General features: G+C 45.1%; 1 protein-coding gene across 1 annotated transcript in view; it reads left to right on the top strand.

Moving 5' to 3' along the window:
- LGR6 (leucine rich repeat containing G protein-coupled receptor 6) overlaps positions 1-21,069 on the top strand; it is a 160,206-nt gene that overhangs the window by 93,855 nt on the left and 45,282 nt on the right. The window contains exon 5 of the mRNA XM_013961972.2: positions 16,021-16,236. Coding sequence (XP_013817426.2) covers positions 16,021-16,236 — 216 coding nt within the window. The remainder of the gene's footprint in view (positions 1-16,020; positions 16,237-21,069) is intronic.

Genomic DNA, 21,069 nt, shown 5'->3' on the forward strand with positions numbered 1-21,069 from the left:
GACATTCTGATCTGACTCCATCTGACTTCACTTGACTCATAATCTCTTAGCTCTAAATCAACCTGCCATGAACACTCCTTGCACACAGGTTAATTTTATCTCTTACTAAAATAACCCAGTTCTTCCACCCATTGGTGTGCCACTTCTCTGGTATCTTTAACAGAGACCTTTTGGAGTTTTAGGCATTAAAGACTCCTTCAGCCCTTGCCCCTCAAGGCAGGTAATTATTTTTATACCATATGACTGGAGATTAAAATGCAAAGAATGACTTATAGCAATTTGCAAACATGTGGACTTTGATGTAGACAAAGAGGAAAGCTCTTCCCATCAGACCAGACTCTCAGAAGCTTATAAATTCTTATGACAGATGGAAGAAAAAAACACTTTGGAACCAGCATGGCCTGAAGAGCTCAGTCAAGTCATTCCTCGTTTCACATCTTTGATCTATTTGAGATTTGACAGTTCACTGTTAACAGCAATATTGTTCTTCATAAATCACATGTGATGCAATAAGGTTTTAAAAAGGTGTTGTTTCCATTGGGTGTTCACAGGATAAAAACTATGGAGAAAACAGGAATCTGTAAAATCAGTATAACATAATGGTGACTTACAATCTATTGGCATAGAATTTGTCTTGTGGCAAGACCAACTCGGTCCTGTAACATGATTTATTGGCCACAGGCTTTTAGGAGCACAATGGAGAAGAGATCAAGGAAGAGCAATCTCACAAGATAAAGTGAAACAAATCAGCCATAAATACTTTCTTGATGATCTCTGCTTCTGAGAGCATAGAATTGAATTTGTCCTGTGATAGACCACTTTCAAGCAGAAAGGATGACTCTGCTAGAAAATGAGAGCCCAGAGCAAGTGTCACAGAGCAGGTAGTGAGCTAAAGAAGTTCATTCCACTCCAGAGGTCATTGGCTGCTCAAAACCTTTCTGCCCCATCTCTGAAATCCTCTTCCATCCCTCAAGCCAGCTCTTTTCAGCAACTGTCTTTGGAGAGGAACACAACTAAGTTGGTACGGGTTTTGTTTTCAGGAGAAGTCTGGTCTCCATTTAGCATTTAAGTGTTTAATAGTATTTATATAATGAAAAAAGTCTAGGAGGAGCCAATGAGCAGAGGTCTACCACAGATGGTAAACTCAGGACTCAAAGCCAAGTGTACACTGCAGTTGGACATATCAAACATATCTGGATGTACCTTGGCTAATGATGTAGCTGTGGTGTGGTGAGTCCTTGCTGAAGTTTGGCTGTTGTTAGTATTTCTTGTTAGCTATATGGAAGCAGGAGACTGTCTGCTTCCACATGTTGTGATCATTCCTCCCAGACCTAGTGTGCACAATCTGAGATTCACCTGAAAAGGACAAGGTGACCTCTGCAACTTGTGTAGTTGAGCCAGTGCATAGGTAGTAAGGAAATGTTACAGGTGTGCTTCCTTTGTTTGGTCTGAGATGGACTGATGTCCCTGGAAGGGACTGGGACTCTCTTGCTCTATGGGCACATCTCATAATTTAGTTCAGGAATGATAAGCCAAATTCAGATGAGTCGCTGCTTTCTAACATAGACTTTGAGCAGAACAGATTTTTCCATGTGCCACAGATCCAACCTGCCACTCATCAGTTCTTTTCTCCACTTCACCCAGTGCATGATAAGTCTGAACTGTCATTAACAGAGTTGTGATTGCCACCGGGACTGGCAGCAATAGTTTGACAATAGCAGACCAGGTCTGAGGAGAAAAAGCAACCTCAGAATACAAGACCAGCTTAAGATTTCAATTTTGGAGTTGTTCCTGTGCTTACACTGGTCTGATCCAAATCCCTGGCCTGAATTCAAGAGTATTCCAAACTGGGAAACAAAGTGCACAGCTGGACCTCATTTCTTATTCTAGCAGCTTTCTCTGTCATTCAGCCTATCCCCTCCTGTTGCCCTGTTCTTGGATTTTCCCTCAATATCATTCAAGAGTGCTAGCATTTTTACTGCAACCGTGAGCAGTGCTGCAGTTTCAGAAGCCACTGGCAAATCTGTTTGGCAGCACGTGCATCACCCTCTTTTATAGGGCCAAAACTGGCTTCCTCACTGTGTTCTTGGCAGGACCACGCAAGCAGCTTCACTGCCTCCCTTTGCAGCCCTCAAAGAACAGCAGCATGATCAGCCACGCTGGCATTTGGCATTGCAGCAGAAAAACTTGGGTTGGATTTGTATTTGGGAAGTCAGGTGGCTGTGGCTGGGAGGCTGGTGCCTTTGCACTGGTGCTATAACTAGAATGCTGGATCCTTCCCTCATGATGGGAGATCCTAAGATAACATCAGGAAGGAAATCCATTTCTTCTGAGTCATCCTCCAAGACCTCGCTACACAACCATTCTTCCCTTCAGGTAAGCTCCTGCTGTGCCCACGTCTACCTCAGGCAGACCAGGTGGATTTGTCTTCTCTGACCTTAGCTATCTAGATATTAGTCATCTTTGCTAGTCATCAGTGTAAAATGATCATCATCTCCAGAGGGTGATTTATCCATTATCTTAGAGCCCTGTGGTGGGGGGATGAACCACTCTCTGGAGGGATCTGGTTTTCTCTGCTGGCTATGGAGAGACTCTATATAACTGGCTTCAACTTCTGCATGGATAATACTTGATGAGATGAGCTTTTGCTACCCCTGGAAAGCAAAAACATGCCCCCCCACACACACACACACACACTTTTATCTGGCAAAAACAGATCACTGAGCTTTTCTGAAGGGAAGGTTTAGAGACTACATACTATCTGTTAAACTTATCATCCCCAAGGAGCACTTCTGTTTAGCAGTGACCCAATACATCCCCCCCTTCATTAGTCCTTCATGCATTAAGCCCTGGCTCTGAGCAATGAGATGTTGTGAAGTTCATGTAAAGGAAATGTCCGAATGGCCAATGCTTGTGAGTGTCTCTGCTATAAAATAATCCCTGACCTCATCTCCCAGGAAAAGTGTCATGTTGTTTATCAGGCTAACAGCTCAGAGTTTAGCAAAATTCAGTCACCACAACTTTTTTTATTGTAGCAAAACTGGCAAACAACACTGAAAAATAGATGTCTGGTGAAATTGCTATCTGCAACCAAGTACGGCGTCAGCAGATATAGAGACTCTACTCATCACTGCATTGAACGCCTTACCTGTGTACACAGCATTTAAAAGCAACACTTACATCTCTTGACAGTGTTTGAGATTCTGCCCTAGAAAGCACACAGAACAGACTATTTAGCTCCCATTAATTTTGAGTTGTACCATCATGTTCATCTTTTAATTCTGCTGGTAATCACCTATCTCAATTCCTCTCTTGAGACTTCACTTTCTAAACCCCCCCCCCCATTAAGTTTGTGATTAGACCCTCTTGGAACAGTACAAACAAAGTGTATTGCAGCACAGCATGACCGTGGGTGATAAAGAGGGACACCTTTGCCGTGTCCCAGCACGTTTGGGACTCCCCAGTTGTGCTCCCAAGTGAAGAGGTCACAGCACTGGCTGGTAGGCTTGAGCTGTATTTCTCTAGCACCTTGGCAGAGGTTATAGCTACTGCTATAACCATCATGTACTATAGTCACCTCCAAACTGGTTTATAAGCATGACTGCTAGCAGTCTAGTGCGGCAACCAGGAGCTCCATTTGGATAAATATTCAAGAGATTAGCTACACTAGGCTGACACTGGTGGTCCCTTGTCTGTATTGCTCCTAGCTTTCTTTGCCCACGTTTCAGTGACTGCAGTATCCACCTTTCAACAAGCAACCATTCCTCAAAGGAGACCTTGACAAACTCAGAAATTTAATTCCATCTGCATACACTTTTCATAAGCACTGTCAGCTACTAGCTCAGACTGTAATAGCTTTTAGGAAAAGGCACAAGCCATCTTGACTGTCCTGCCAGTGCCTAGAATATTGCAGACACCAAAGAAATAATTACAGCTCATATCCACACTCCACATATACACACTCTTGGGTATGAGTCATACAGAAAGTTCCAATATGTTTTACATTGACCTTTATTATGGGGACTCATGAACCTTAACTCACTCTCTTATACACATAAGTATCCAGGGCACGTTACATTTCCCTAGTGATGACTCAATACAGAAGATGGACAATGGGTCCCAGATGTTACATACAGTAGATATAACCACACAGCAGGGAAGATGGGTCCCAGATGTTACATACAGTAGATATGTCAGTGCAAAAATAAGATGGGTCCCAGATGTTACATACATTGAATGTGTAAGCACTCCTGATGAACTACAGAAAAGATCCAGATAAATTAGAGATAGGAAGGCAAGTAAATATGAACAATATTTTTAAACTGGCACCATCTATGCATCATTTAATCACCTATGTAAGACACAGCCATGGCCCTGAATCTGCTCTCATCTTTAACTCTCTGCATCTTTAATAACTCCATGGAATTCAAGGGACCATGAGTCAGCAATGTGCCCTCATGGCAGAGAAGGCCAATGGTATCATCAGCTGCATTGGGAAGAGCATGGCCAGCAGGTGATCCTCCCCCTCTACTCAGCACTGGGGAGGCCACACCTGGAGTACTGTGTCCAGTTCTGGGCTCCCCAGTACAAGAGAGATACAGAGCTACCGGAGCGAGTCCAGCAAAGGGCTACTAAGATGATTAAGGGATCATATGATTTCTCATATGAGGAAAGGCTAAGAGAGCTGGGCCTGTTCAGCCTGGAGAAGAGAAGCTTGAGGGGGGATCTTACCAATGTGTATAAATATCTGAAGGGAGGATGTAAAGAGGATGGGACCAGACTCCTTTCAATGATGCCCAGTGATAGGACAAGAGGCAACAGGCACAAACTGAAACACAGGAAGTTCTGTCTGAACATAAGGAAAAACTTCTTTACTGTGAGGGTGTTTGAATACTGGAACAGGTTGCCCAGAGAGACTGTGGAGTCTCCATTGTTGGAGAAATTCAACAGCTGTCTGGACAAGGTTCTGGGCAATGTGCTTGAGCAGCAGGGGTTGGACTAGATGATCTCCAGAGGTCCCTTCCAACCTCAATCGGTCTGTGATTCTGTGATTTGAGGAGTTCCTCCCATAGCAAGGACAATGGGAGCGTAGTCAGTCTAGTGAAACTCGGGGTGAAAGTTGCTGCCACAGAACTGTCTCATCTTTTAGTGTATGGCATAGGAATCACTAGCTGTCTTGGTAGCATAAACAGCAAGTAAATTTTTAACCAAGTGATGTGATGTGCATTATCAAAATTTTAGGGGCAGCTAAAGCCAGCTCTGTGCATCACAGAGCCTGTTAGTCATGGTATCTTTGGCAATAGGAGCTCAATGTAGTGATCTGTGAAGGCTCTTCTAGTCCGGTCCTAACAAGCATCCACAGTGCTAACCATTTCTGAAGGAAGGCAGCACCCTTCACAGCACCTTGCAAGGCAGAGTAAAGCTACTTTGTACAGAGGAAGAAGGCAAAGAAAAGCTAAGTGACTTGTCCAGAGTCACACTGAGTCTGTGGCAGAGTAGAGGTCACTGGACAGCTAGGTTCAAATCCCAGCCAAGCAGCCCAAGCCCTGTTCTCATGACTGAGTGTTATAACTATTAAGCAGCCCCAGCTGCCAGGCAGAGCACAACAGCTTTCCAGTGCCCTACAGCTGTAGTGTGGCTTGAAAGCTACTGTGTCTTGCCATGGGAGCAGTCCTTCTGCAGTCCGGTGGCACAGGAGGACACTCCCACAGACCCCTGTGGCATCTCTGAGGACTCGTGGCTGCTATATGGTTTAAAGCAGCCTACAAGTGAGCCTTGGGTGAGCTCAGAACACTGTTGTGCACTCTGGGACATCCTCTGGCCATCTGTGGGTCAAACATGTTTAGTGAGAAGTGATACACTACAAAGGTTACCATCAGGGTTCAAGGCTCTCAGCAAAGGCCCAACTATTCTCCTCAAGATTCCACAAGCTATGAGTGCGAGGGTTATTTCACTTCTAAAACAAAGCTGGCTACACTGGAATGTCACAGGGGATGCTTTAGGTGCTCGCCCAACATGAGGAGGCTCTCACATACATCAGGGTGCAGTCCAGCACCTGAACAGGAGGAGGCCCCAACCCATGTGTTCATCAAATATAAATTATCACCAGTTTAGTTTAATGGCTGCCTGAGTCAACCACCACAGTCGGGACATCTGGAGCCCTATCTCCATCAGCCTTGTACAGCCATGTCAAACCACATGTGGAGAGCTGATAGAGCAAGGCCGGACTAGTACCCAGCTGTGATACCCCTGCAGGTCCCCACTGCTGGACAGTGACCTTGTGATGCATCTGCTCTGGCCCTGATCCCAACACGTGCAAGGTGTGAGCTGGTTCTCACATCCCAGCACACGGCTGGCTCAGGAGATCGCTCAGGCTGCTATGGCCTGTGTCTTCAGCCTTGTTGGGTGAACTCAGCACAAGTCAGACCCCCTTTTCAGTCACCTGTCCTGACATAGTCAGGGATTTTCACCTCACTGGGGTCTGTGACCATGTTACCTCCTTGTTTTACATACTTGAATTTTTCTCCCCTTTTCAGTGGCTCACAGCTGTCCACCCAACCCTGATCTATCCTTCACTGACTCCCGCAGTACCCTTGTATCCACGTAACAAAAATCCCACCCCTCAATGCTCACTTACTTGTCCTGCTACCCCATTTCCTCTTGGCATGACCTTCGTAAGTTGCCCACATCCCACCTCACTCTCCGAGAGTTTCTGAGTTCTCCTCTTGCATCTACAACCTTCCCTGCAGGCCAGGAAAGATGGCCTGTGGTGCTCCCTGTAACTGACTGAGAACTGGGCGTCCTAAACATAATTTGCCAGTACAGCTGCCCCACCACCTCTGGCTTCAAGCTGTCCCACCATCTATGGCTTCATCTCTTCTCTGAGCTAATGAGAAAGGAGTTGTCCTGGGTCTGCCCATTTGTCCTGCTCTGCACATCACTTTGCTCTTCAGCCCATGCCCAGGCTATGACTCTCAGAGGGCTGAGCACAAGCCTCTACCAGCCCAGCTTCACAAGATAAGCATTACTAGCAAACTGAGGAACCTAGTGTTCACACATGGTCAAATTACAAGTGGTCTGGTTTACAGGAGGATTATAACATGGTTAAACCCCAACTTTTCCCAAATGCAAAGTCTTAAAGGCTATTAACCTGCAGCAACAGTGACCAGTCAGAGGTACAGATTTACTGCAGGTGGACTAGTGAGTGGACCCCCCGTTAACAGAGCTCTGCTGGTACCACATGAGGTGGTGGAGGCAGCAATCCGGGGGCACAGAGTTATGTGCTACTGATATAGCTTTCTGAAGTGAGGTTCAACTGCAGAAATATTTGTGGGCCCCCTCAACATGAAGCTAATTAATTTTGCACACACTATGAGTATCTCTTGTGGAGATCAAAATAGACTGGATCGGGCAACAAACTATTCAACTCTCTTCCCAGAGAGAAATATGTCCTGCTCCTTCCTGTCCCTGAGAACTGCCCTTCTTTCTCTTTTCCATCTAACTTGTGTGCTTGATGAACATTGAGACCCACACTGCTTTGTGGGCCTTTGAGCCACTCTACTTGGTCTCTGGCTGTTTTCTTTACCCTCTTCATTTCCCTGTGCAAGGGTCCTTGGTATCACAAGCAAGAGGGCACTGCCAGTGTTCCCAGGGAGAGGACTGATCAGGGAGTTGGCACAGCAGTAGAGTTCAGCTGCCCAACTGTCAGCAGCTTCTATAGCTACACAGAGATTTTGGCAGTCCTCCATGCACAATTCTGACCTGACGGGTTTTGGAGGTGTCTACAACTGGGGATAACAAAGCCATCTTGTCTGTACCAAGGGCACTTTGTGTGGAGTCTAAATGTTTCTCTGATTTCACTTCCTGAGCATCCCCTTGTAAAGAGCTTCCCAGAGGCACATGTTCCATTAAGTCAAGAACAAACACTCATTGCAGTTCAGACAGAACTGTGCAAACTTTTCCACCGGGTCTTGTTCCAAAACCAATGGACTGGGAACATCTTTGTGTCTTGGACCTTCACGCATTGCCTGGGATGGATTTCAGAAGAGCTTTTAGTCTGGAAGTAGAGCTAGGGGCCTCTTGCAGGTCTTGTTTGAGGGCTGTGAGCTCTCCTGTGGCAGGGGCAGAGAGCCCAGGTGTTGAAGTGGGCCTGCAAGGCAACGTTTTCCCTATGCAATAACATGCCATTTCTACCACAGTGACTGCAGCATCGTATGATCACAAGGTCATGAAAGGCAGAGCAGACACTTGAACTCAGGTCTCCCAACTTCCAGGCTAGCACTGTCCCTGGCTGCCTTTCTCCTATCCCATTCAATATCAGCTGATGGAAGAAGCCCTTGTTCCCCAGCGAGGTTACTCTGGAAGGCTCAGGGACACAGAAACCCATGCCTTTGTGTGTCCAGGCCTCATCAGATGCTGTGACTGGCACAGGAGACAGCTGAAGGCTTGCACTGTCACACACACAGGGAGCTGGCTTATGGAGGAGTGTGGCAGAAGGGGGAGACAGTCTGGCAGCACTGAGTGTCTTTGAGCAAGGTGTTTTGCACAGCTCTGGAGTCAGACTCCCTTATTGTACCCTCAATTCCTTGTGCTGAGAATTCCCTGGGAGCTCACAAGCCAGGTACTGATTCAGTCAGTGTGTCTGGGAGTTTTGCCTAAAAAAGGAGCTGAGGTGTTGGCCCCAGTCATTAGTAAGTTATCGGAGAAGTTTAGCTGCAGTGACATCATTCCTTCTTATGTTACTACAAGGAACTTATATCCTATTATGGGATAGGAGGTAACTCAATGGAGCCTTTCAAGATAAACTCAGACAGGAAGAGAGACATGATTGCCTGAAGGCACCAATTAGACGTTTCTGGTGAGATCAGCTCTGTTCAGCAGTCACACATGCACACTGGGGCCAGGAAGACAGCAAGCTCTTGCTCCCCTGAGAAAGAAGTGGATTCAGGGGAAAGTGGGGAACCAGCTCTTCCTCCAGCTGCTGCTGTGTCCATCCTCACTCCTCTGAGGGCAACAGCTCTCTCTCCTGAGTGCCCTTTCTTCATGCCCTATATTCTGCTGCTGGCACAAGGGAAGATGCACGTCTCCACAGCTTGGCTGGAGAACAATCCAGCTGAGTGCCACCCAACACTGCCTATGATCTTTGGTGGCGTGTTTTCTCCAACTTTACCAAGGGAAATAATAATAGCCCAATATATTACACAGATTCTGGGAGGATGGACTGGAGTCTGAGGCCCCAATGCGCTGCTGTGACTGGCCTGTGAGATGTGGGGGAACATCACAGAGTCTGTACTTCAGACTGGTTACTGTGCACGGTTTTTATAAAGCATCCAAATAGTTCGCCATTATAAGCTCCTCTGTGTGCAAGGAAGAAGAAATAGCAGCAAAAGTCAGGATATCTCCTGACAGCATGGCATTGTTTGTGTTGGTTTCTGGGCTGCAGCTTCCTCTATATATGCTCATAGCCAGAAAGAGCTGGAAAGAGCTGGGAAAAGTGGCTTCTGCCCATGATAGTCTGAGATTTGTATCACATCTGCTAAGGAACAGAGAGAGTTTTTCTGGCTATCCACTCCTGTCAGTGTTGACTACCAGTCATGTTACAGACAGCAGGATGCATGTGCTTACAGATGTCTAGGAAACACAGTCCCACATCCTCTGAAAGCACTCTGGAAGCAGTTCTTGGAAGAAGACACTTCACAGAAACTGATGAGGCCGATGCACAGGAAACAATCTGAGAGTGTAGTGAGACCTGTCAGAATTAATACATACCTCATATTTGCTGCATTGGCACCTGCATATAACCCCACCACTACCTGGACCTCCTGAAGTGGCTGCACTGATTACGTTGGCTTCTCTTCTGCACTCTGGGAAGGTGGAATCTCCCACTATTGGCCTATTCCCACAGAAAAGGACTTTCCAACCTACTTGAGATTGTTTTTGCTCCCAGCATCATTTCCGGACTATTTTTGGCAAAAGAGCTGGCAGTTCCTCCTCAGGCCTTTCTCAAACGCGGACAACACACAAAGCAATGAAGTGGCTCTTCAAAGCCCACATGAATCAGAGCTGTGATCCTGCACTCTGCTGGCCTCTTAACCCTGCACCTTCAAGCAGGCTACCTGATACTGTGCTGCCCAAGGACAGGTTTCCCTTTCCCACTCCTAACAGTTGCTAGACTTATACCAAAAGCCAAGGCACTTTCAATGTTCTTCTCAGGCAGTCTCCTCTCCCTCCAGCACTGTAGTCCTTAAAGCAGCAAATAGAGTAAAATTTGAGGTGATTCTGGGCACTTTTTTGGACTTTTTTTTTTTAACTGTCTCATGTTTAAGTCATATAAATGCCCCATAACCACCAGCAATAGATGCAGATCTAAAGCCAGAAGCCAGGACTTTCAGGCAGCTGGTGATTTTCATGTGCCTTCCTTCTTGGATGTCCCTCCTAAAATCAACTCCCTTCACCTGCAACTAGTGGGATAGCTCTCTGCAGTGCCTTGATCTTTGGTTGAGCTTGGAAATCTTGTCTGTGTAGACATCTGGGTTCTGGGGACTGCTGGGTGTCTCATCCACTGTGGGGCTGTAAGTCCCACAGGCTTACAGCACTGCTCCATAGCAGGCATGAGACAACGTCCCGCTTCCAAGCCATCGAGCAGCTCTATGAAGAGGAATCTTTCTCTGTTAGCAACAAACGGGTTAATGCTTGCAAGAAAAACCAAGTGAGTGATTTGGTGAAACGAAGATTAAAACATCTCCGTGGAAGGTGAGGAGCCAGCCCCAGCCTGTGCTGTCCCATTTACCCACTAATCGGCCTAATTATCTAAGGTATAAATCATAACAGAAAACACTTACGGAGCCAGAGTCACACACTGAAGAAAGGAGAGAACTGTTGGGTTGGTTTTTGTTTAGTATAATTGATATAATTACTAACAACTCTGTGCCAAGAACTTCAGCTTTTCTCCTTCCAGAAAAGAGTAGAGAGCTGTCTGAAAGCCATAGCAATTAGCAATCCCCACATGCACAGCTTTTATTAGAAAGAATGTACCTATTCCAGAAAGAGCCAGCAACTGCCTGAGGAGCAACTAAACAATTTGAAGACCTTTTGGTACCAAGAGCATAACCATCACTTTGTTCTCTATTCATGTGTTGATGTTGCAAAGGGACATAAAGAATCCTGCCCATCACGCTGCATATAAAATGCCTTTAACTGGACACTTCCATGTCCCTGATTTGAACTTCAGTAGCTCCAAACAGGAGTACTGTCTGGTGTACTATGTTCAAATAGGCCACTCTTTCTGACTTTCTTCAGGCCCTTGTCCAGCTCATTGCAACCAGCAGAAAGTCTCCTTTTTACTCCATCAAGGAATCTGGCTGAAATCTGATTTTCACACTCTGAAGTAGATTAAGCCAGTGATTATGTGGCTGGAGTTTACCAAGCACTTTCCCTTCCCTCCCTGAGCTCACTGCTTTCCAGATAGTGTCTCACATGGGCAGCAGCCACATCCATCACAACATGCCTAGTTTTCACCAGTCACCCACCATGAAGGTGAAGAGGTAGAAGACTTGTGGTTTGTTTTAGTTATATGGAAGCAACCTCTTGTTGACAGGAGGACACACACACACACACACACACACACACACACACACACACAGCAGAGACAGACCTGCTACAGCCTGGCTCTAGTGTTCTCAGATCTGCAGCATGTTCAAAGCTTCTCCCCATCCAGGAGCATTTACAGACTCCTTAGACAAATCACAATTATTGCCCCTGTACTAAACATACAGACTCACAGAGGTATGTAGGTATCTGAGCATTAGGTAAGGAGGCCAAACATGGTTGCCCTACAGGAGGAGGCTGCCACAACTCCACGTTCCTAGGTCCAACAAGTAGCAAGGTTGAGCATGTAATCCCAGTAGGCACCCACAGCAACACACATATACAACATATATATATTTGTACATGCATACATGGCTGGCCACACAGATCAATGTGGACAGACACTCTCAGCACTCAGACACAGCACCAGCGGCCTCATCCTGTTCCCCTCTCTGGCTGATCAGGAGGAAGGTCCATTAGTGGGACATACGCGTATACATTTGTACAATGTGGAGTCCTCCAACACACACACACACACACACACACACACACACACACATTCTGGATCCCTCCCCCAGCTCTCCTTGGACACACAGTGCATTTAGTAGGTGATTCTGCATCCTTACTCTTCCAGGTACCTCAGCTCTAGGCGCGCACACACACACACACACAGATGGGTCTCGGTTGACACCCAGACCCCACAGTTTCCCTGACAGTCTGCCAGGACTCCCCTGGTCTCCCCAGTAGCCAGCTGCCTCCGTGGTCTCACCCTTAGGGACACACACACATACCTGGCTCCCAAGTCACTTCACCTACTTGCTGGATAGTCTGGCTTGATGTTCACTAGCAATTGCACACTCACTCGCAGACCCTCGCTCACTCCAGTGGCTCGCACCACAGACACATGGGTCCTCTGTTTGATGGTCTGATGCCAGTTGAATACAGAACAGAGTTCTTCACCCAGGAAAAGAGTTAGAAATGAATTTAATAAGAGAGGACAGACTGCACTGATCAGGGGCAGAGTATGGCCAGACAAGCATACTGAGCAGCCCCATATACATATGACCAGCCCCTTTTTATCCCCATATCCCTCTATTCCCGCATGTTTGTTCCTCCTCAAATTGCCTAGATTCCTCACTTTCTGCACCTTTGGTTCCTCCCTTAAACATCCCATAATAAGTCTTGCACAATCCCATACGCTCTTCCCCTGCATCCCACAATGTGCCCCAGAGCCCTAGGCAGTAACCCCACTCCGTCTGAAAGCTGCTTGGAAGGGCTACGCCATTTGCCTAATCTTGCTGGGTTTCATACCTCGTCCATGGGGATAATGCTCTCCTGGAACAGCCCTGAGAGGAGCCCATACAGGGTGTCTTCTGAGTAGGTAATTTTTGTTCCCCCACCTGCCGTTATGCCTCTGTGGTCTCTGTGTTTGTGGAGCTGAATCCTTGATGGGTTCAACACTCTCCTGTGATAGGCCTGGGAGAAGCTGGAGCAGGATACAGTCCAGGTTCCCTCACCTGCCGTTGTCTCTCTGTGCTCCTTTGTGATTTTGGAAACGAGCTTTTTACTTCATAACCTAACACTGACTGCTTCAAAGAAATCCACCAGTTTCCCATCCTACCTCATTGACACTCTGATACCTAGAGGACCGTGGATGTAAAAAGTGCCTTCCCTGAGCATACAGTAAATTGCTGTGGAGAAAATCCAGCTGCATTAACTGTTTCCCTAACACCTGGGGCACCATGCCATAGAAGGCAAATTCCCTTGTGGCTTGTGCCTATGGCTTTGCCTGGAAGCTCATGACCAAAGTGGGACATGAAGCTAAATAGTCCAGGGGCCATCTCACTGTCTTGCTATAAACACTCCTTGTCATGAACAACTCAGCCTTGTATTCCAGCCCTTGGTTCTGTTTTAGTGTCTCCATTTCTAAAAACTTAATTTGATTTTGAAAAATGATAACTATTCTCAGCGGATATTTTCATTGCCTGTTCTTTAATTAAACTTAAAACAGAACATTCATTTTAAAACAGTTTTCAGTAAACATATAGAGATTTGGATGAAAGCATGTCTCTGTGAAAAGTAAGCAGTATTTTTTTTTCTGAATAAAACAAATAATGATGCCAAAAACTAACAAAACTCTTATGCTGAAGAAGGAATGGAAAAATAAAGCCAATATTAATGTTTCCCACACAAGTTTAAATTTTGGTCAAAAAGTTCTTGTTTGTCCCAATACATTTTGATGAAACTTTCCAGCCAGGCTTTTCAGTCTTACCCTGAGCTGCTGCAGGATTTGCTTTTCTGATCTTTATTCTTTACATTTGCTTTCTCAAGAATATGCATGATATTGTGCTCTGATTTGTCTGTAGTCTTGGTGACAGGAGATAAATTGAGGCAGAGCTTGCAACATGGCCATCTTCATCAAGACAAAAACATACACTACCTTGTGTTAGCCTTCTGGACAAAGATGTAAATGCTGTGGCAATGATATTGAGCCTTGGGTGTGATTCATTCCTGTTATCTGTAAAAAGAGTCATTAGAGCTGACTGAAAAACTTTCAGTCAAACAGCCTTGCAACAGGAAATGCTATTTCACAGCAATGCAAATGTATTGTAACCTGGAGAAAATCATTAATGTGGTAAAATGGGAAGATTGACATAGTTACTTAATTGACTTTGGAATTATCCTTTCAGTTAGCTGGGATGATTATGTTAAGACTTGTACATTGCATTTAAATGATGGTTGTCCAAGGGAGGTCTAAGGAATTGCACTTCTTGATCAGGTACAGATCCCCGGATTTGGGTTAAAGGAGGAATGCCTGTTCAAGTCAGGGCTCAGCAGAGGAAACGTCTTTCTCTGTAACATAAAAAAAAAGTCCATTTCGTAAGACCGCCTAAGAATTTCACCTAGGAAATACCACCCTCACCCCACTGCAGAAACTGAGACTACAGCTCGTACCTGGGATATTCCCTGCTCCATGGCACATGGCAGTGAAGCTTTTGGTTTCCTGCTACAGATTTGAAGTTCATTACAGAGTGCTGGTTTGTGATCTATGAAATGTTCTGTGTGCCCTTTGGACAACTGTTGGCGGGGGGGGAACTGTCTGGGGCTCTATTCCAGCATTCAACTTTTGTCAAAAATATTAATTTCTATAGTAAAAAATACTAATTTCTATACCACATTCAGTTTATTGCGGATCTTTGATTCAAGGGCTGAGGCCCTAACAGTTTTGCTAACTGCCTTTTCTAATGCTTTCACGAGAGAAAAAGTGCTTTCTCTTTGCAGTTTGAATTCAGAGAACTTTCTTCTAGACTGTTTGGAAAAACAACAAGCTCTGTTGGCCATGAATTGAAATTAGAATTTTCTTTCTCCCTGGTATAATTGGTTCCTGGTTCTTCTTCCAAATTTGAAGTGTTTTCCTCTAATAGTTTGATTTTAAAATCTATAGGTAACACATTAGATCCTGCCCACCACTGTTGAAACAAGATATCTTTGAGATGATTCCCAAACCCAGTTTTTGAACTTTTTTGTTTCATAATAAGTTTAATATTTTTTGGCTTCTCATTCTGATTTGGAACAAAAACACATCTTTAAAAATAAAGTTTCCAACTAAATTAAACCTCTGCTTTTCAACTGCCTTAAGGTTTCCATGATGATTAAAAAAAAGCAATTGGCAAATCAAGGAGAAAGAAAGGCCTGAACATGTGCAATACAGAGAGTGCGGGCTTAATTCCTGTGTTATGACATATGGTCTGACTTGCTCTCCGTGTTTCCTGCACCTCATAGTTTTGTAGGTAGCTCTGACTGTTCAAATCTAATGCAGGACCCCAAGCAGAGCTACCATATATCTCAAATTTCCAGGCAAATCCTTTTCCTCTGAATGAGACTTTGCCCATATCATCTGGGTTTCCTGCACATCCTGCAGCAGTAGGTCTGAGTGGGCTCTGGGGTCCCCAGGACAGGGCTGTGCTTGCACAGTTCGGAGGCACAGTGCACAACGCTTGCCCTATAAGGTTTGGGCAGATCCATGGCAAGCCCAGCCCCAGGAAATGTAGCTTTGATCCTCATTTTTAAGTGGGGTGCCTGCAAGCCACAGCTGGCTAGTAGCCATTTGGTGGGTCTTCATGAAAGCAGAATGGGACTCAGCCCAGACGCTTTGTTTAAAGAGCTGGCAGATCTGACAGCAATAAATGGGCCATGGAGAACAGAGCATCTTTGGTGGTGCCTTGACAGGTCAAATGTCCTCTGTGGGCACAGGCAGGAGCCTTGCACTGAGACCTTCTTCTGCTAATCATTATTTACAGACTACCTTAATCTCCCTGGCCATCAATCCATCCCGCCTCGGCACCAAAACTCCCTTTACATAACACTGTGGGCACAGAAATAAATGCTAGATCAGTCTCTCACTTATCCCCACCCTGTTTCTTTCCCACTCAGACGCCTGGATGCAAACCTTATCTCTGTGGTGCCTGAGAAGAGCTTTGAGGGGCTGCTTTCCTTACGTCACCTGTGGCTGGATGATAATGCCCTGACGGAGATCCCTGTCCAGGCTCTGAACCACCTGCCAGCGCTGCAGGCCATGACCCTGGCTCTCAACCAGATCTGGCGCATACCCGATTACGCCTTCCAGAACCTCAGCAGCCTCGTGGTGCTGTAAGCCTTCTCCACTTGTTACACCGTCACAGTCGCGGCATCTTCCAGCTGGGACAATGTGCTGACCAGGTCTGAGCAAGTGGTGTCCTCTTCTCATGGGGAAGCCAGAGATCACAGGGAAAGCCCTGCTGCTTGCTCATGAGAAATAGCTTTTTGCTCCAGAGGTGGCAGCCAGAGGTTTTATTCAAGAGACTCAAAGAATCTCCATCATTTCATATGAAATGCTAAAATTCTCTTTCGAATTTCTTCATGGTTTCCCCATTTTTCACTGAATAGTAAAAAAATCTCCCCAACATTTTTGAAAAAAATGCTTTGCATAAGAAAGTCAGTATCTGAAAACAAAATGCATGTTTTTTCCCACAAAATTCAAGCAACAAAAAACTTATCATTTCTATTTCCTCTCTGCTTCCCATGTTAAAACTGCAGGAATTTCTATCTATACACAAAAAAAAATTGCAACAATTTTCATTCAGGTCAAAAAGCAATATGTTTTTTTGGAAAACATGCCAAGGAGACTTTTTGATCAACTTTGATTTTGAACAAAAGGTCGCATCTCAACACCTTGTCCACACCTGTGTGTGCTTACGTGCATGACTGTATTATGCATACTGATCAACTGTGGATTCTTTGCAGTGATCACAAACCCTTTGATGCATGTTATTGTCTAGTTTGCATTAAAAACACTTTACTGACAGTGTTCAGAGCAATGCAGAGAATGCTGCTGCTCTCAGAGGTCACCTGGTCCAGATGGGATACATTTACATTTTTCACCATGGGGTGCATCCTTTCCATTAACAGAGGCTTGCATCTTATCTGTCTTTTAAATGGAAGTTTACATGTGCAAATTATCCAGTCACTATTTTTTTGGTGTTGATTAGTAAGTTCAGGTGCGATTGCCAATAACTCCAGAAATTCTGTATCTACACAAAATGCTACCTTTTATTTTGGTAATATGCATGTTGCTACCAGGCTGTTAAGTAACACTGGCATGTGGTGCCTAGTGAAAGTCTAGCAATTATTTCACTTTCAAAATTTAAAGTGTTTACTAAATCCATCTCGCATAGAAAGTGCCTGGACAAAGCACTGTCCAGATTTTTACTAAGCATCAACTTCAGCTGTTTAGACAAAGCATAAAGGCTTATTTAGAAGAAATGCTAAGAGCAACTTGAGAAGTGTCAAATAAGTAGTTTTCACCCACAATAGTGCCCATTCTACCAAGGCATCCCATGACTATCGTAATGCAACCACTTCATTCAGCTTTAATAGCTAGCATGGAGGGTGAGCTGACATTTGGGTTATTATTTCAGTCTCAAAAGCACGCTGCTTTCATTCTGGCTTATTCAATACTTTGGGTGAGAAGCAACTTCTTAATTAAACAGGCAAGCTTAAGAAATAAAAGTCATTGGCCATTAGGTCACAAGGGAGAGAATAATGTCCTACCACAGACAACTGGAAAGGAACACATGTGTGATCCTGCCAGGCGCTGTGGGACACGATGCTAAATTTTTGTGGGATCGCAAGTGTTTGGCAGAACAAGCCCCATAAATCTCTCCCATGCTTCCATGCATACCCCTGTCAGCACATAACCAGTGGAAAGTCACCCAGTGTTCTTCCTGTACCCCTACCAGAGATATTTCCTTGCTTCAGACTCGCCCACCAAGCAGAGAAGCACACACTCTGAAAAGCCAGCCAAGTTAGGCAGTAAAGTTTGCAAGGAGACTTTCCCCACTGGGATGCAAATGATACGTATGTGCATTTTTATGCAAGTATCTGAATTTGCACATAGATGGAAAAGAAGAGCTAGCTGCTACCATAAACTTCAGGAAACTTCTAGCCTGGGAGGTATTAAAATGAGCACCTGGGGGAGGAGAGACAAGAGCAGATGTGGAGGAGCATAGGGGAATCTTATTTATTGTATGATTAATGCTCATGGACACGGCTGACCATGGCTGAGGGCACGACCTTCCCAGGTGCAGAGATGTGCTTTTCCTCCTCCACACACCTTGGGCCTTTGGGAGAGATGTGGCTGATCTTGCAGCAATGATGGAAAGAACCAACTCCAGAATATACAAGCCTCAATCTGGAACAAGTTAAGGGGTTCAGTCTCTGCTAATAAATTACACCTCTGTTGAGGAATTCCCTGATCTTATTCCCATCTATTGCTGTTGCAGGTTTCTAACTAGAGCTGCAGGGTGTTCAGTAAGCAGAGCCTCACGTAAATCACTCATCATGAAATCTATGAGCCTCAGTAATTGGCACCATCCCTTCCCCAGCTTTGATAACAAGGGCTTCATTTGCTGTGATGTTGGCACTGTGCTGCTAATGGCAGAAGGGAGTTGGCTTGTTTGATTAGGGTAGTTCAGGGGAATAGGATACTGAAGGTGTTACCTCCAGGGCTGATTTACTCGGGACAGAATGTGTCTTAGCATCTGCAAGTAGAACTGGTTCTGAACAGCTAGTAGTTTGTATGAAGAAAAGATTTTTTTACAAAAAACATCATCTTTCCTGGGCATAAAGGATTTTTCATTTAGAAGATGAGCATCTGAAACCCCCATGGTGCTGTGCTGACAGGTTAATGAAGTGCATGACAGCAGTTCTCGTTAGTGTCCCTGGTCTCCTCTGTGGGCTGAATTCAGCAGAATGTCAACTCCCAAAACAGGAATCAAAGTGCTTCTTCCAGCCACGGTCCTTAGAGGGGTCCATTAGCCCAGAAGCAAAATCTCAAATGGACAAATTTGGGAACCGTAGCCAGGAACTCCCACAATGCCACACAGTCTCCTGGCTACCACATCTCTGAAATGGACTGCCATTCCTTCCCTTCCTAGTGTCATCAAAGGAGTTGTGAGCACTCTGAGCAGACATGTGAGGGACTGAATGGGACACAGAGTCAGAGTGCCCTCTCCCCCACAGGGCAGGCAGCAGAGAGGTTTGCACTGCAACCCTGTAATGATGTACCAGTTCTCTGGCTAGAGAAAGTCTTTGAGAGGTTTTACTTTCATTGCAGGAAATCCCTTAAGTTGCAGCAAACAAGGTCCAAACCTGAATCCTTCTCCATTCAGGTGTCCAGGGAGCCTTCACTCCTGGAAACACGACTGACTCAAACATCCCTGTAATGCTGAAGGCCATGTTGTCAAAAGGATTATTTGCTGCCTCACATGGAGTAAGCTTGAAGCCAGTCAGTTGCCTTGGACCCCTGATGCAGAAAGGATGCTCCATTCATCTTAACTTTGCCCTGATCAGCTAGTCTGCCTGCCCACAGGTGTTTCAAAAACAGACGCTCTGGGAAAAGGCAAGAACCTATTAACAGCTACACTTGGGGGCAAACCAAAGGTATCTTCAGCCCTATTAGTTGTCCCAGCATGGGCCAGCATCAAATGGCTAAAGAAAAATGTAAGAACAGGGTAAGATGATTGTTCTGCTTCCTCAGAATACATTCACAGGTTCATTTGTGGTTCAGAGATTTCCCAAACCAGAGATGAGCTTTTTACTTGTAAGACCCATTGATGGAATTTTTTTCCATGAATTTGTCCAGTTGCTTTTTGCAAAAAAGGAAATTTTAGTCATTCACAATATCTTGTGGCAAGGAGTTTCACAGACTAATGATCCATGGTGTGAAGAGGTATTCTTACATTGCTTTCATCCTGCTGCTGGGTAGTTTTGCCTAATGCCTCTCTCATTCTTGCACTGGGAGAGACCATGAACAGTCTCTATCTTGACTGTGCCATCCATATATTTGTAGCTGTCTGTCATACCCCTCCTTCAATGTAACTTTTCCAGTCCTGTCCGGTTAGCTGTTCCATAAGCTGAAGTTAGTCTGTGGATCACACTTGTTCATTCCTCTGTCCTTTTGAGGTGGAGAGACCAGAACTGCACATTGTAATGAAGACAAAGATGAACCATGAATTTATACAGTGGTACAATGCTGTTCTGTAATCCATTTTTTTTCTTTTCTAGTCATTCCTACCATTCAATCTGCTTTTTTGACAGCTATTGAACACCAGGACCTCATTCCTAAGTGGCTGTAGATACTGAAGAGCCTGTTACTGCATAAGCTCCTGTAAGACTGGTTTTCCCCCCTTCTACATCACTTTACATTCATGTGGCCTGAATTTTATCTGCTGTTTTATTGTGCAGGAGAAGCAACTCATTTGGGAGCACCTCCCTCCTAGGTCACCCACCAATCTTTCCAGTTGAGTGATGTGTAGAGAACTGAAGTGTTGAGAACTGAAGTCAGTAAATGAAGGAGATTCTGTTCACTTTTCTCTTTTGTACAGCTTTTATCATCTAAAGACATGATGCATCTTTACCTCTAACAGCATGCTTTAGTGACTAGAGGAAACTAGTTTCCAAGACTCTTGGTTCCCATTCCCATTTCAGTCCTTGCTCAGGTATTAGTCATTTTGGTCAAATTTTTCAAAAGGGGCCACTGATTTTCAGTGTCCTCCATGTCTGGGAGCAAATGTCAAACATCTCATCCCTGATTTCCAAAGGTGCTGAGCACCAGTAATTTCAGCAGATATCACAGAATCTAGTGGGACTCAGACCTTCCCAACACAAATCCCAGTGTGTTAGATCAGAGCGTTGGGGTGAGCCTGTGCATCACTTTCTTCACCTGTAAAATGGAGTAAACAAGTCCCCCTCTGAGAAGTGCTTTGGAACCCCAGGGTTGGGGAGGAAATGCCAGGCATGTGCAATTCATTATTATTAAGAACAATATTGCCTAGAACATCTGGGTCCCATTCATTGGCCTTTTAATTGGCAAAAGTGCCTTTTCTATCTGAGGACCAAGCGTGTTGCCTTGACAAAAGTTAGTTTCCCTCTCCAGTGCTTGAG

The sequence above is a fragment of the Apteryx mantelli genome, chromosome 25 (assembly GCF_036417845.1).
Source record: "Apteryx mantelli isolate bAptMan1 chromosome 25, bAptMan1.hap1, whole genome shotgun sequence".
Lineage (NCBI taxonomy): Eukaryota > Metazoa > Chordata > Aves > Apterygiformes > Apterygidae > Apteryx > Apteryx mantelli.